The sequence below is a fragment of the Myxine glutinosa genome, chromosome 4 (assembly GCF_964187855.1).
Source record: "Myxine glutinosa chromosome 4, kmMyxGlut1.1, whole genome shotgun sequence".
Taxonomy (NCBI): domain Eukaryota; kingdom Metazoa; phylum Chordata; class Myxini; order Myxiniformes; family Myxinidae; genus Myxine; species Myxine glutinosa.
This window is the reverse complement of record NC_136264.1, coordinates 60,027,528-60,042,727: the sequence shown is the minus strand read 5'-3', so window position 1 is coordinate 60,042,727 and position 15,200 is coordinate 60,027,528. Positions and strand designations below refer to the sequence as shown.

Sequence of the window (15,200 nt, the reverse complement as noted above, 5' to 3'; positions counted from 1 at the left end):
TTCAGCCCTTCAAGAAAAAGTTTATTTTGTAAATATCGAGCCACGCGTTCAAAAGATATGACTGGTTTTGTTCGCCGGCACGTCGGTGCTCGAATCGGCTCGCGGTAAAATCCAACACGTCCATTGTCGGGTCCGTCTGAGACAACCACCGGGCCTAGAACGCTGGGACCGGTCTCCTTGGATAGGCCTGGATCAGATCTCGAAACGCTGGAAGCTGCACCTCTCTGTGATAATCTTGTGGACCATGACAAGAGATCGTGCGACACGTGGTTATCTTGTCATTGCAAGTACAGTATCTCTGCCGTCAACTTGTTCAGAGTGCCGGCGATAGCTCGCCTTCTCTTTGTGGAAAACACGGTGAGATCCTTAACATCCAACAACTAATGGGACGCAAACGGGGCGCCCAGTTTAGCGGTACACACATTGATGAATCACCCTGCCTGTGATTCACCCATGACAGGTTATAGCTGGGTCGGGATTCAAACCCAGGCTGGACAGTTTAGACTTTAGAGTCAAGTGTGCGTACCTCCAGTCCAGGCCATCCTGCCAGCTTGTATGCTGGCATACAGGTGAAATATAAAGCGCGAGATATTTTTATATATACTGTATATTTAAAAAAAAATTGGTGTGGTTTTTGGCGGGCTGGAACGGATTAATAGCATTTCAATGCATTTCAATGGGGAAATTTGATTTGAGATACGAGCAATTTGAGTTACGAGCTCGGTCACGGAACGGATTAAACTCGTAAGTCAAGGTTCCACTGTATATATATATATATATATATATATATATATATATATATTGTTACGGTCCGCGGATTAGATGTTATTTACCGAGCGGAGGCACCGCGGCCGAACAGTTTTTCCCCGACTCACCCGATTCACCCAGACGTTGGCCGTATCGCGCCACAGCTATTCAATGTGGGAAAACTCTAAAGCGACCGAATGCAAAGAGGAAGAAGAAGACGTACAGAAGAGTAACGGGGTTTATTATTTACACACACATAAGCAAAAAAAGAGCAGTCACGGTTATTTACAGGGGACATGAAAAAGCAGGTGACACAGTGCAAATTACTAGCTTATACAGACTTAATTGACTACCCAGGACAGAACGAACAGAACAAACTCACGTACACGAATGGGGAACTTGCAGGCAGGAATGGCTGGAAAGGAGAGGAAGGTCCGGAGCTGGCAGCACGATCGGCGCGTTCGGCAGCCGCCGTCCCTTCGCGGCCCTGCTCAAAACCGCCGTCCAGGCCCCAAACGGCTGTCGAGTGTTGCTGCTGGGGACGCTGCCGCTGGCGAGCAAGGTGACGAATAGCAGGCTTTTGCGCTTCCCTGGATGATCTCTGCTTTTGGGCCTCACAACTCAGCTCTTGTCATAGCTCATCTCTCTTCTCAGCTCATCTCTCATCTGACGACTTAGCTCTTTGCTTTGCACCTCACCACGCAGCTCAGCTCAGCCTTGGACCTTTTTGCAACTCTCTGACGACCCTTGCGCGCGCGCTTTTATCACGCCTCCGGCGATTAAGCCGCCGGCCTTCAGGACACGCCCATCGGTGTGCTCACCTCGGCCGTGGTTGGTCGCGCGACCCTCTGGCTCCGCCCTTGATGACGACGGGCGGGCACGCCTTTCTTCCCCGACCCTGCCTCGTGGCCAATGGCGGCTTTGGAGGGGATGTAATTGCCAAATTGAGGCTTGGCCATTACGAAAGGGGAAATGGAGGTTTTTTGGGAATGGGAATGAAGGGAATCTATCTCTTTCACTTGGTGCAATGGAGTGTCATGTTAATGGAAGACAAGGCCTTACTCTAAAACACATAATAAAGATATAAGCTACTGAACAAGGGTTTTATTGTGTCCTTCAATGTGGTGTTTCATGGAATTAACTACCGGGACACCCTTTTTACCTTTACACAACTCTGGAGGCAGGAGGGGCCATAATCAACAATGTTACACAGCAATTTCCAATACAATACACACAATCAAAAACATACAATCTTCATATCCGCAACACTGCACCCTCCTCCTCTTAGGCATGTCCCGGGCCTATAACTTTAAGTGAGTGTGACACGTAGGTGTAGTTCCCTCTACTTTTAACCTGACCCTGAGTGCGACAGTTTTAAAACATAGATAAATATGTCCCGCTGCTCCATTGCACCCTGCCTAACAGACTCACGCCCACAGTTAACCGAATTGCGGAATGGTCTTCAAACTATACACTGACGGTGGGGAGCATTATTTACAATGACGATCCTTTATTTACAAAACGTAACCCAGGACCTGTGATTGTTCTTTCTGGGGGGGAGACAGTCTGCTCTGCATCAATGCACCATGAAAGCACCCAAACCGCACCAACACACCCTCAAGCACCAATCGGTGCACAGTCATCATTGTTCAATGAATAAAAATAACCAAACAACCCCTAACTCTGCAGGTGATCTCTTGCTCTTCGGCTCCCTCTGCTGGCTATTATTATTTCTTCCAGATGTTGTCTTTCTCCTTTGCTGGCGGCCTATTTGCAATAAAATGCACCTAACGTGTCCATGTTTATTTTATTTATGGCCCACAGGGGGCCGACTACGTGTGGTTCACCTGTGGGGCATCGGTGCCCTGTGGTCAAGGTCCGCCAGCAAGATTTCGGGCCTTCATGGCCGGTTCCAGCAGAGGGGCCATGCCCCAACCCATGGGGTCCATAAGTGGTGCTCGGCCACAGACATGTGGTCCATAATGTGGTGCATCGATGCAGACAGCTGGTTCTGGGAGTTCCGGGCGCACAATGGCGGACTCACGCACGCTCCCCTCGGCGCCCAATGGCGCACAGGTCATGTGGGAGACAAAAGGGGGGAGAGACAGATGAGCGAGGGGTAAGGTCACAAGGGTACACATCAATAAGGCAATGCAAGGTGAAATGCGTACGGAGAGCAAAGTGAGAAAAGCTCGTCCCTTCCGTACGTCACCCCCCTGTCACCTACTCTACCCTTGCCCTTACCCCATATTTACAAAAATCTACACATTTACCAATCCGTCGCTATCGTCACGTCTTCCCATATTTCCCTTATACCAAATTTGTCTCCACAATCCCTCTATCCAAAATTTGCCATCACCAATTCATCATCAATCCTCATAAGGAGGAAGCGATGGAACATCAAGCACAATGTCACACCCACGTCATGATGCGTCTCACATTCCAAACATCTGCATCAAAAATAATTAAACACATGGCATGGTGTGGAGGTACGTCATCTCAGGTGAGTGCATGTAGATGGTGCGAGGAGACTTCAATCCTAGCTATCCTCTAAATGACTTTAACACACTTTTACACGACCGGGGTCTTTCCCTGCCAAACCATTGGCAATCTTACTCTATGTGGTTTTAAAAACCAAATTCCCATTGACCAAACTGTGGTGCTTCTCAATTTGGGGTCTCACTCCCCCGATTCATCTCCCGGTGCCCTTGCACAATTTCTGAGCTGAGACGTGTAGCTCTCCCAGCAGGTCTACCCACCTGCACACCTCCACCACTGCAGTTGCCACCCGAGCTTACCTAGCTCCTCACCCTAACCTCACTACTGGGGAAGGCCCCTTCTGGCTCTGTCACCCCTTGGTGCCCTCTGGCACTGGGCTACCCGGGTCCGTCCTCCGGATCCTCGGGCCCCATCCACAACTACCGGCTCCTAGAGCCCACCTGCGGCCTCACCTGGCCGACATCCTCACAGTGGTGGAGTGCCCAAACCAACTACACACACTAACAGGCTACACGCCCAGCCATTTCCACAACACTAATGCACCCATCCAAATACCATTCTCTTACCCGCACCACAGATGCCAATATCCAACCACAATTTACCTATACCCTCTACCTAACACTTACACTACCCGCCCCGGGTATTCGTGATGGGGGTCCACTCTTCCCCCATTCACACCTTCGCACCATCCACTCCACTCCACAGTTTCCACCATACTCACTCCACGACCATCCATTCCAATACTCCATATATTCCACACTCCAGGTATTCCACACAACCATTCTCCATACACCTGTTCTTCATACCTGTTGTTGCACACCTGTGCACTCACACCTGGTGCCACCTGCACCCTCCTCCTCTTCCTGGACCAGTTGGTCAACACAACACACATCACCATTACTCACTCAAACACTGCTCCATACACCTGTTCAGTGCACACCTGTGCAATCACACCTGTTCCTTACACACTCTTCAATCCTCAAACACACGGCATAATCTCATCTAACTACTCCCCTCTGGAACTTGCGCTTCCCAGTCGTCCCTTTAAACTATTGCGCTCCCTCGTCATTATTATCTACTCTAAACAACCTGCGTCCCCACTACAGGTGTCATTGTCACTACCTAACCTTAACGTCACCTAAGGTCATCTTCTAGATCCCTACACACGATATATCCTAACCCACCCGGGCTAGTTTTCACTGCCATACACCCCATAACTAGTGCTCCTTTGCCCCCGCTGTGAGGGATGGTGGATTGGCCATCCCATCACATGGGGCATCTCTTACTATAAATTTTGCTCGTCCAATTTCCACAAATCAAAAATTTTCCAATTACTGCCAATTCTACCCACTATTCTAAATTTCGTATCAAATCACTATCACTATTATCATCATCACAGTCCGCTATATCCTAGCCTCGGTGCGTCATGACATCATTAAACTCGGCTTCGTAAAGCCGAGCAATGAATTCGGGTGGTTTGGTCGCCTGCAGGTTGAATCCGTCCGGCTTTCGATTCAAGGGAGGTGGTTTGGTCGGGCCGAGATTCCACGCACCATCTCGGCGCGGTACCTTGCGGTCCCGGGCCCGATGGCTCAATCTCCCCCGGTCGGAACCCCGTCCCCACGAGGGGGCACCATTCCGCTTCCTCCCACTCGCCCTTGAACCGGACCGGTCGCCTCGCCCGCCAAGGCCCGGACTCGACCGTGCGGGGCGGGGCCAAGCCCGAATCGGCAACGACGCTTCGAAGAGAAACGACGCAGCTTCGATCCGCGCCGGGCCTGGCATCCAACAAAGCACACCGCGCCCCGAGTGCTCGCATCGGCTATCCGTCGCCCTAACCGCTAACCCGGTTACCGTCGATGCTTCACCTGCATGCTCACACGCATACGCTACCCCTTTCACACTCCCAAAACCCGGCGTTCCAACGCCGTCCGTACATTCCACCAACGCTCTCCCTGTTACACACCACACCTCTCGCACACACTCACCGTTCGCACACCTCAGTCCACACCTCTCCTCCGTTACGTCCTCCGTAACACTCACCTTGGGCGTGCACTCTTGCATCCACCCACTAACGCACTCACATGGGCTCTCCCACACCCGCGCTACCACTAACTCAGGTGTGCTTCCTCGCACACCCTCGACCATTCCAAGCGTGCATTCTCGCACCCGCTCCACCACCAACTCACTCCCCGTGTCACACTCCGTACACCCCGACGTGCATTCTCGCTCGCACTCGGTATCACACTCGCGCTTCGTAACACGCTCACCCCTTGACGCACACTTTTTTTCCACACGCGACCCTTCACCAACGCCCGGGTGCTTCCTTGATCCCAATCGCGCGACAATTCTCTTGTCGTTAAACATCCTCCTGCAAAATCTACCCGCACAATACACAGCACGACTCACCTGGGGGATTCCCTTCTCCACGCGCACCTGCAAACTCTTTATTTGGTTAGTGAGCAAACCATTATGAGTTGAGCACAGACCTTGCACATTTTCCATTTCTCCCTGCAATTCCCGGGCTACCCCCGTCGTCTCTTCAATTTTAATTGTACCCACTACTGCTTTGTCTTTGTTCCCCTCGACGACCGTTGGCTTTAATAAAACACCCTCTTCTACCTCAGCGGTCGCCGGCTGCTCCATACCCCGTGTCGCGATTTCTACCCCCGTCATTTTACCCGCGCTTTCCTCCACTTCGCTCAACCAGCGCTTCTCGACCTGCGTTACCTCGTCGTGCACCCCTGTGACCCTTTCGCCCAACCTGCGGTCTCTGTCCCTCTGCTCCCTTTCCTCCCTATCGGCCCTCATTCCGTTCGTTGTTGCTTCAATTTGGTTTCCCATTTGTCCCATTTTGGCTTCTAGCCTCTCCATAAGGGCCCCCATCATTCTGTTTTCCATTTTTTCACTATTAGCCCTCGCTTCGTCCCTCATTTTGTCCATAAAGGCCCCCATTTGCAGGAAAAAAAGGTTCGAATCCACCAGCGGCGCTGCTACGGTCACGGGCGCCGCTAAATTTGGTGCCGCTACGGTCGCGGGCGCGGCAAAATTTGGTGCCGCTACAACCACGTGCGCGAGGACGCCATTTTGCGCGCCTGAAACCTCCTCAACCACCTCCTCCATATACTTTTCCCCGAGGTCCTGGGTCGATTCTACCCCGTCTATCTCTCCCACCGGCATCCCGTCGCCTTGACCAGCCATGGCGCGATTTCAAAATTCGGGTTTTGCTTTAAAACACAAATTTCCAGCAGCTCGTAATTTTGAGCACGTTAAGCGCGCTTCGGGTCCGATCCGACACTCCTGACACCAATTGTTACGCCAATTGTACAATTGTGTCCAAAATTTGGGCGAAATGAATTTAGTCCCAGGTCCGAATCCGACACTCCTGACACCAATTGTTACGGTCCGCGGATTAGATGTTATTTACCGAGCGGAGGCACCGCGGCCGAACAGTTGTTCCCCGACTCACCCGATTCACCCAGACGTTGGCCGTATTGCGCCACAGCTATTCAATGTGGGAAAACTCTAAAGCGACCGAATGCAAAGAGGAAGAAGAAGATGTACAGAAGAGTAACAGGGTTTATTATTTACACACACACAAGCAAAAAAAGAGCAGTCACGGTTATTTACAGGGGACATGAAAAAGCAGGTGACACAGTGCAAATTACGAGCTTATACAGACTTAATTGACTACCCAGGACAGAACGAACAGAACAAACTCACGTACACGAATGGGGAACTTGCAGGCAGGAATGGCTGGAAAGGAGAGGAAGGTCCGGAGCTGGCAGCACGATCGGCGCGTTCGGCAGCCGCCGTCCCTTCGCGGCCCTGTTAAAAACCGCCGTCCAGGCCCCAAACGGCTGTCGAGTGTTGCTGCTGGGGACGCTGCCGCTGGCGAGCAAGGTGACGAATAGCAGGCTTTTGCGCTTCCCTGGATGATCTCTGCTTTTGGACCTCACAACTCAGCTCTTGTCATAGCTCATCTCTCTTCTCAGCTCATCTCATCTCTCATCTGACGACTTAGCTCTTTGCTTTGCACCTCACCACGCAGCTCAGCTCAGCTCATCTGAGCTCAGCTCAGCTCTACTACCACTCAGCTATCAGCTCAGCTCAGCTAGCTATTCACTCAAGGAAATTCAAATACCTTGGACCTTTTTGCAACTCTCTCTTGACGACCCTTGCACGCGCGCTTTTATCACGCCTCCGGCAATTAAGCCGCCGGCCTTCAGGACACGCCCATCGGTGTGCTCACCTCGGCCATGGTTGGTCGCGTGACCCTCTGGCTCCACCCTTGATGACGACGGGCGGGCACGCCTTTCTTCCCCGACCCTGCCTCGTGGCCAATGGCGGCTTTGGAGGGGATGTAATTGCCAAATTGAGGCTTGGCCATTACGAAAGGGGAAATGGAGGTTTTTTGGGAATGGGATTGAAGGGAATCTATCTCTTTCACTTGGTGCAATGGAGTGTCATGTTAATGGAAGACAAGGCCTTACTCTAAAACACATAATAAAGATATAAGCTACTGAACAAGGGTTTTATCGTGTCCTTCAATGTGGTGTTTCATGGAATTAACTACCGGGACGCCCTTTTTACCTTTACACAACTCTGGAGGCAGGAGGGGCCATAATCAACAATGTTACACAGCAATTTCCAATACAATACACACAATCAAAAACATACAATCCTCATATCCGCAACAATATATATATATATATATATATATATATATATATATATATATATATATATATATATATATATATATATATATATATATATATATATATATATATATATATATATATATATATATATTCCCAGATGGTGGTTTAGTACTATTTGGGGTTTACGAAACTCTGCAATACCATTACAATTTGAAGCACTAATTGTATAATCAAACCCTACAACAGCTATAAGCCTCTCCCTATCCTATAGTATAGGTTACAGGCTACAGAGTATAGGGGGAGGCTTAAAAATCGTTTTCAATCGAAATCTACCTGAGAATGAAATCCTTCAAGAAGATGCAAACCGAGTTCAGGGTTAAATGCTTAAGGACGATGTCTGCCGAGGAAAGCCACAATTCATAGATTAGCTCAAAACAACAATAACTGACATAATGCGTTCAGTCACTGCAGTTCAATAAATAAAAAATGTGTGCAATAAATGCTTTCTTTCGTCGATTCAGTATGCCTGCAGTGTAGTGTATATATATATATATATATATATATATATATATATATATATATATATATATATATATATATATATATATATATATATATATATATATTGTCGTGCAACTCCGGTCGGTTAACACCAGAAGGTCGCGGATAGGCCTGAACGGGTTTAATGGAGGCGACGACCGAACACGGATTTGACTATCAAACGCGGGAGAAAAATGGAAGGCTGCGGCAAAAGCTTACCTGGATCGGGCCGACGGCAGCTTCGATCCTGCAAGGAAATTAATTCAAGCGAACAACCAAGATTTTGAATGGGAAGGGAAAATAATACAAGGATTTATTAAAAAGAACGCAGGGACAGGAAAGCGATAATAAATAAAGTTCCTAGATTGGGATCCCACACACTGACGTCAAATACAGACACAGGAATGGATTAAAGGAAAATAATTGTCTCGTCGTGTAAAATGTAATGGTGCGTGCGTACCTTATCTGTCCCTCGTCTCGTCTTGTCCGCCGTCCAACACGGCTCCGTTCGGCCCCGATGCACCCACGAGATCCCTCGCTCCAGCACCACAGCACCGAGCACCGCTCCAAGCACAAGCACCGCTCCAAGCACCACGAGGTCGATCTTCACACCCGATCGATAAGCCAACTCTCAAGCCAACTCAACCAGGGACAGGACTCTCTCCACTCAAGATCACACCGGGACTGCCAGGGCCAGGAATCTCCAAGAGCACGAACCGCAAGAGAGCAAGAGCCGCAAGAGGCGTTCGGCGCTCCCTTAAATAACCTTCCCGCGGTGGTGACGTCAGCCCCGGCGTGCCACCCAATCAGTGCCCTCCACCGACTCGCCGGCTGGAGGTCCGCGCCTACCGCGCTGCCCCTTCACTCGTTCCCTGTTCCGTGGTCATAGCGCGTGGCACTCGATGTGGCTAGGCCTCTCGGAGGTGTAATTGGCAGCTGCCATCATTGGCGGTGCCCCGGGCTGGTTTCCTTGCCTGTTCGTCTTCCAATGTCATGTCAGGGAAGGGAGTTATTTAATGTTTCGCTAGGGATCTAACTACGTGTCTAAAGGTGTGCATTGCCATAAGGGACAAAGGTTTGGCTACCAGATGTGGACACACAGGGGCGCTACTCTTTAATCCCTATGCTACTTATCACTCGAACATCTTGGTATGCTCATAGGTATACTCTTAACCGACAAAATGCCTACACATGAAACTTATTACAGGTCAGATTCCTTACCGCGACAGACGAATACCTACCTACACAGATCTACCTGGCTCTACATATTGCTACCCCACCGACATAACTACATATATATATATATATATATATATATATATATATATATATATATATATATATATATATATATATATATATATATATATATATATAGTCATACCCCGTTTTACGCCATTTCGACCTACGTCAAATCCGACTTTACGCCACTCTTCTAAAGTAAATTTCAGTTCAGCGAACGTCATTATGTGCGACTTTACGTCACTCCTACATCATCATCTCCTTTATCTCGAAGGAGGAGAAGACCATGCCAGGCTACAAAGTCGCGAAGGAGCGGCTAACGCTAATGCTTGGGGGTAATTGCACCGGCGACTTCAAGCTGAAGCCGCTCTTGGTGTATCTTGGTGTATCATGTGTGTGAGTATGAGGATGAGCTTTAGGCGCAAATGAGGAATTGAATGAGGATCTTTGGAATTAACTTGGTGAAATGAGGCATTGGTCGAGAATGGTTGTGTGTGTGAGAATCTGGTTATCGTTGAACTTGGTGAAATGAGGCAATGGTCTGGGATGACCGGAGAAAGTGTATGAGTGGTGTATTGAGGACATGTGTAATGGTGTTCAGTGATTGACTTGCATGCGGTGCAAGTGGATGAATGGAGAGAATACTTGGTGTGTAGGAATAAATGGTGTGTGGAGTGAGTAGTGTGGATTGAGTGGTATTTCGTCGATTGGAGTGCATGGTGTGAAGGAGTGGATGGGAGAGGATGGACCCCTTCACGAATACCCGGGGAGGGTAGTTTAAAGTTAGGTAGAGGGAGTAGGTAAATTGTTTGGAAATTGACATCTGTGGTGCAGGGAGTAGCAAGTTGTTGTTGATGCATATCCTTGTAAAGAACCGATCGACGTGTGCATGTGCACATGTGCATGGATTTGCAAATGCCTGCCTGTACGTCGTCGTTTCTGCGTATATCGCATCGTCCAAAAATAAAGAAGCAAGCAACTTCGGCCGCTCGAGGAAAGACGGTGCACGCCTACGACTCGGAGGCGAGCGTCGATCCGCGGGGCGGCCGGGTTCACGGAACCCCGAGCTCGTTCGTTCGTCACAGACGACACGACACGACCACCGGTGAAACTGCTTGGACTCGTTGGGTAAAGCACGCCGTGGTGAAGCGGGCAGCGGAGCCACTCGGCACACAAGCCAGCTCACGGTCGACACGTCCGTGCCAGTCACCCCGTTCGAGAAGACCCGACCGATAGAAAACAACGGAGGGACTCCCGACGGGGAGCGGCAAAGCTACAAGGCGAAGCCGCAGCCTCCTCCAGTTATTTACTCTAGTTTTACGAATTATGGTGTTTGTCTTCATTTTAAGGCATTTTTAAGACATTACGCCCGGTTTACGTCAAAAACCGAGTTACGTCACGGCTTATGGAACCAATTAATGACGTAGGACGGGGTATTACTGTATATATATATAAATATATATATATATATATATATACACAAAGAATTAAGTTAAGCACCCCCCCCGTTTTTTTACAACCTCGCACATTACAAGTTTGTTGTCGTCAAAACAGTGTAATATACCCATGATATTGCTATATTTTCTGGAGAAGTGATATTATGGTCACATAAAAACATAACAATCATGCCGTTTTCAATATTTTATTCTGAATAATTTAAGGTGAAATTTTTTGGGAATTTTAGGCATATTTTCACCTCAATTTAAGTATGGAGTATTAACGGCTATAGGTCCATCACGGACAGTGTGGATGACGTTTATGTTTTCTAACGTACAGTCATTGTTCTGAGAAGACCTCTAGCGATCTTTGCGTCAATAACGTGTGTAGGACCCACGTGATCGGATCACTGACTCAACCCTACGTCTCATAGACCCTGTAAGCCGTCGTATGCGTTGCTGTGGCAGGTTGTTCCATTCCCGATGTAATGCACGTTCCAATTCATCCAGATTGGCTATTGGAGGGACCATCTTCGCAATTTGTCGTCCCAACATGTCCCAAACGTGCTCGAGGGGGTTCAGGTTCAGGACAGGATTAGGGGGTGCTTAACTTAATTCTTTGTGTAGGGGTGCTTAACTTAATTCTTTGTGTATATATATATATATATATATATATATATACATAGATATATATATACATACATACATACATACATACATATGTCGAATTTTCATGATAATTAGGACGTCATGGGTCACGTGATAGTGCACTATCTTGGAGAAAAAAAAAAAAAACTTTGCACCTTTATATATCTCCGAAACCGCTCCATGTAAAAAATTTAAACATGGCTCATTGCCAAGTACTCGCCACCGGGAACAACATATATTCATGATGTCGTCGATGTTTTCATTATGACGTCATAAATAGACAAGTAGAACGCTTGATCAGGTAAGTTTGAAATTTATTGAGCATGATCGACACAAAAATCGTATGGGAAAATTAAATTGATGACGTCATTGGTCACATGGTTCGGTATCCACATTGGATTGAATATAAATTTACGTAGTCAATAAACCACACAAACACAGCAGCTAACTAGATGGTATTCATGGAATATTTACCCTGCGCAGTCAACTTGGTGTGAGCCAACTCTTCTGTTTTTAAACGTTTCTTTTTTTTTGATCCAATATGGCTGCTAGACCACGTGAGCGATGACATCATAAATTTATATTCTCTAAATAATTGTTGCACAGATCATGCTCAATAAATTTCAAACTGATCAGACTAAGTGTTGTCCCTGTCGAATTATGACGTCATAATTATGGCACCAATGACGTCATCGTTAACACCTATTCCCCCTATGGAGTTATTTACAATGAGCCACGTTTCAATTTTTTCCATAGAGCGGTTTTGGAGATATAGAGGTGCAACGTTTTTCGTTTTTTCCAAGATGGCGCCTGTAACACATGACCTGCGACGTCATGATTATCAATACAATATTCTAAAGGAGAAGGCGCTCCTATGGTGAAAATTTCGTGTCCATCAGACCAACAGTTGCTGAAATTTTAAAAATAATGATCGGATGGATAAGTGTTGTATTTGTCGAATTATGACGTCATAACGAAGGCACCGATGACATCATTAACATATCTTATTCCCCATGGGGAGTCGGTGACAATGAGCCAGGTCTCATTTTTTTCCATGTAGCGGTTTCGGAGATTATAGAGGTGCAACCTTTTTTCGATGTTTCCAAGATGGCGCCTGTATCACTTGACATATGACGTCATAATTATCATTTTAAAAATTCCACAGGAGAAGCCACTCATATTCTGAAAATTTCATGCCAATCGGACTAACAGTTGCAGAGGAGGTTTTTTTTCATACTGATAAGATCAAGTGTTGTACTTGTTGAATTATGACGTCATCATTAAGGCACCGATGACATCATCATCAACATATCTTATTCCCCATGGTGAGTACTTGACAATGAGCCATGTTTACATTTTTTCCTTTGGGCGGTTTGGGAGATATAGAGGTGTAATGTTTTTCCAAGGTGGTGCCTGTACCACGTGACCTATGACGTCATAATATTCACGAAAATATTCTACAGGAGTAGGCCCTCCTATGGTGAAAGTTTCATGTCAATCAGACCAACGGTTGCCGAGATTTTTTTTTTTTTTAAATGCAGACACGGCACACACTTTACTTTACTGAAATGCAGACACGTACGTATGTAACTGAATGCTTACCCCTGCTTTCGCTTCGCGAGCGCAGGGTAATAAACACCACACAAATATGTCCGGGCGGGGGTCTGCAATCTCTGATTGCTCTTTCTTATTGTTAATACTAGCGTGACTCGGTGCGCTCTGCGTGCCTCACCACACGTTGTTTCAGAGGGGTAGGCATCTTTGACCATTTTGGTGTCTTTTGGGTCTTCATGGTGTTTTGGGTCTTCAGGGTTTTTTGGATCCTCTGGGCCTTTAAGGGTATTTTGGGTATTTGAGGTGTTTTGGGTCTTCAGGTTATTTTGGGTCTTCAGTGTCTTCAGAGGCTTTTGGGTCTTAAGGGTCTTTTGTTTTCTCTGTGTCTTTAAGAGTCTTTATGGTGTTTTGGTTATTTGGGGTGTTTTGGGTCTTCGGGGTGTTTTGGGTCTTTGGGGTGTTTTGGGTCTTTGGGGTGTTTTGGGTCTTCAGGGTGTTTTGGGTCTTCAGGGTGTTTTGGGTCTTCAGGGTGTTTTGGGTTTTTGGGTATTCAGGGTCTTTTTGAGCACCAGGACCTTGAAGGGTATTTTGGGTCTTTTTGGTCTTCAGGGGTCTTGGTGGTATTAAAGGGTCGTCAAAGGTCTGAGGGGTCTCAGCAGTCTTAACGCAATTAAGAGGGTTAATTAAGAGGGTGTTAATTTTATTTGAAGAAGAAGATGTTTTCGTCGCATATAAACATAACGACATACATAACCATTTATGTTTTCTCTATTATAATAAGAGAGATTGAAAATATAAGTCAGGTGGGTTGTCATGACAGAGCTACAATACGGTTGAGACAAATTTTAACAGGAAAGAAGACACAAAATTAAATTCCATGTTTGTCCAGGTTTTGCGGAATTTTGCCGATTCGGGAAAACAGCAAAAAATCATGCTGTACGTTTTACAAATTGAAAATGTTTTACAAAAATGTGTAACTTTACAACTTTGTTCGATTTGTCCCTTTATTTATTATCTCATGTGTTACTTTTCATTTTATAAATGGCTCCAAGGATCGTCCTCTAGGATCGCAGTATCAAAAAACAACAACAACAACTCCCTAAAACAATCACAACCTTCACGTGATCAAGGCCACAGTTCCGCGTTACGGTTACACCCACACGCAGTTTGTGTCGACGTTGTAAAATCAAAGTCCCAATGAAACGTTTTCGACTCGCTCAATAAATAAATATTTTAATCAAGTTTAACAAACAGAGCACCAATAGGATTCGAACGTCATTTCAGAATAACGTTTAAACGCTCACGAGTACCGTACATGTATTCGGAACTACCGGTACATATTGAAATGTACAAATAACCCACGAGATGCACATATGATATACACACACGAACACGCAAATAACAAGGGAGTACTTCAATGAGCCTCGTTCGGTAGCAGCTTACCAACATGATGACTCCCCATATGCTCAAAACGATCCCGCACATCGACAACTTCGGACCGCACAGCACGCACGACACCATGGCGCCGGAGACCTCACTACGGGCCGGAAGTTTCCTTCTTCACTGAACTTATGACGTCCAAAGTTCGTCGCGAACTCCGGGGTGGGTCAAACCGTCGTGCGATGCAATGGCGCCCCCTGTGGGTTCCTTCTGGTACAAAACCGTCCCAAATGCAATCTATGGGGTTTATGTCATATATCAGGTGGAAGTTTCAATTTTATTTATGACTCGTCTCCTGTCGAAATTACCAAGAAGGGGAATTCTTTTGCGATGTACATGTCCCTTACGGGTGTGATATTTTCTGTCCAAAAAGGGCATAACTGAAAAAATTGGTGAAACACTCTGTAACTCAAACTTCTTCTGTAACTTT

General features: G+C 46.9%; 1 protein-coding gene across 1 annotated transcript in view; it reads right to left on the bottom strand.

The window, feature by feature from the left end:
- The window catches only part of LOC137424687 (ribonuclease kappa-B), a 52,844-nt gene extending 37,872 nt beyond the window's left edge, over nt 1-14,972 (bottom strand). Inside the window, exon 1 of the mRNA XM_068112402.2 lies at nt 14,774-14,972. Within this exon, the coding sequence (XP_067968503.2) occupies nt 14,774-14,851 (78 nt within the window). The 5' untranslated portion in view covers nt 14,852-14,972. The remainder of the gene's footprint in view (nt 1-14,773) is intronic.
- Between the last annotated feature and the right edge of the window lie 228 nt (nt 14,973-15,200).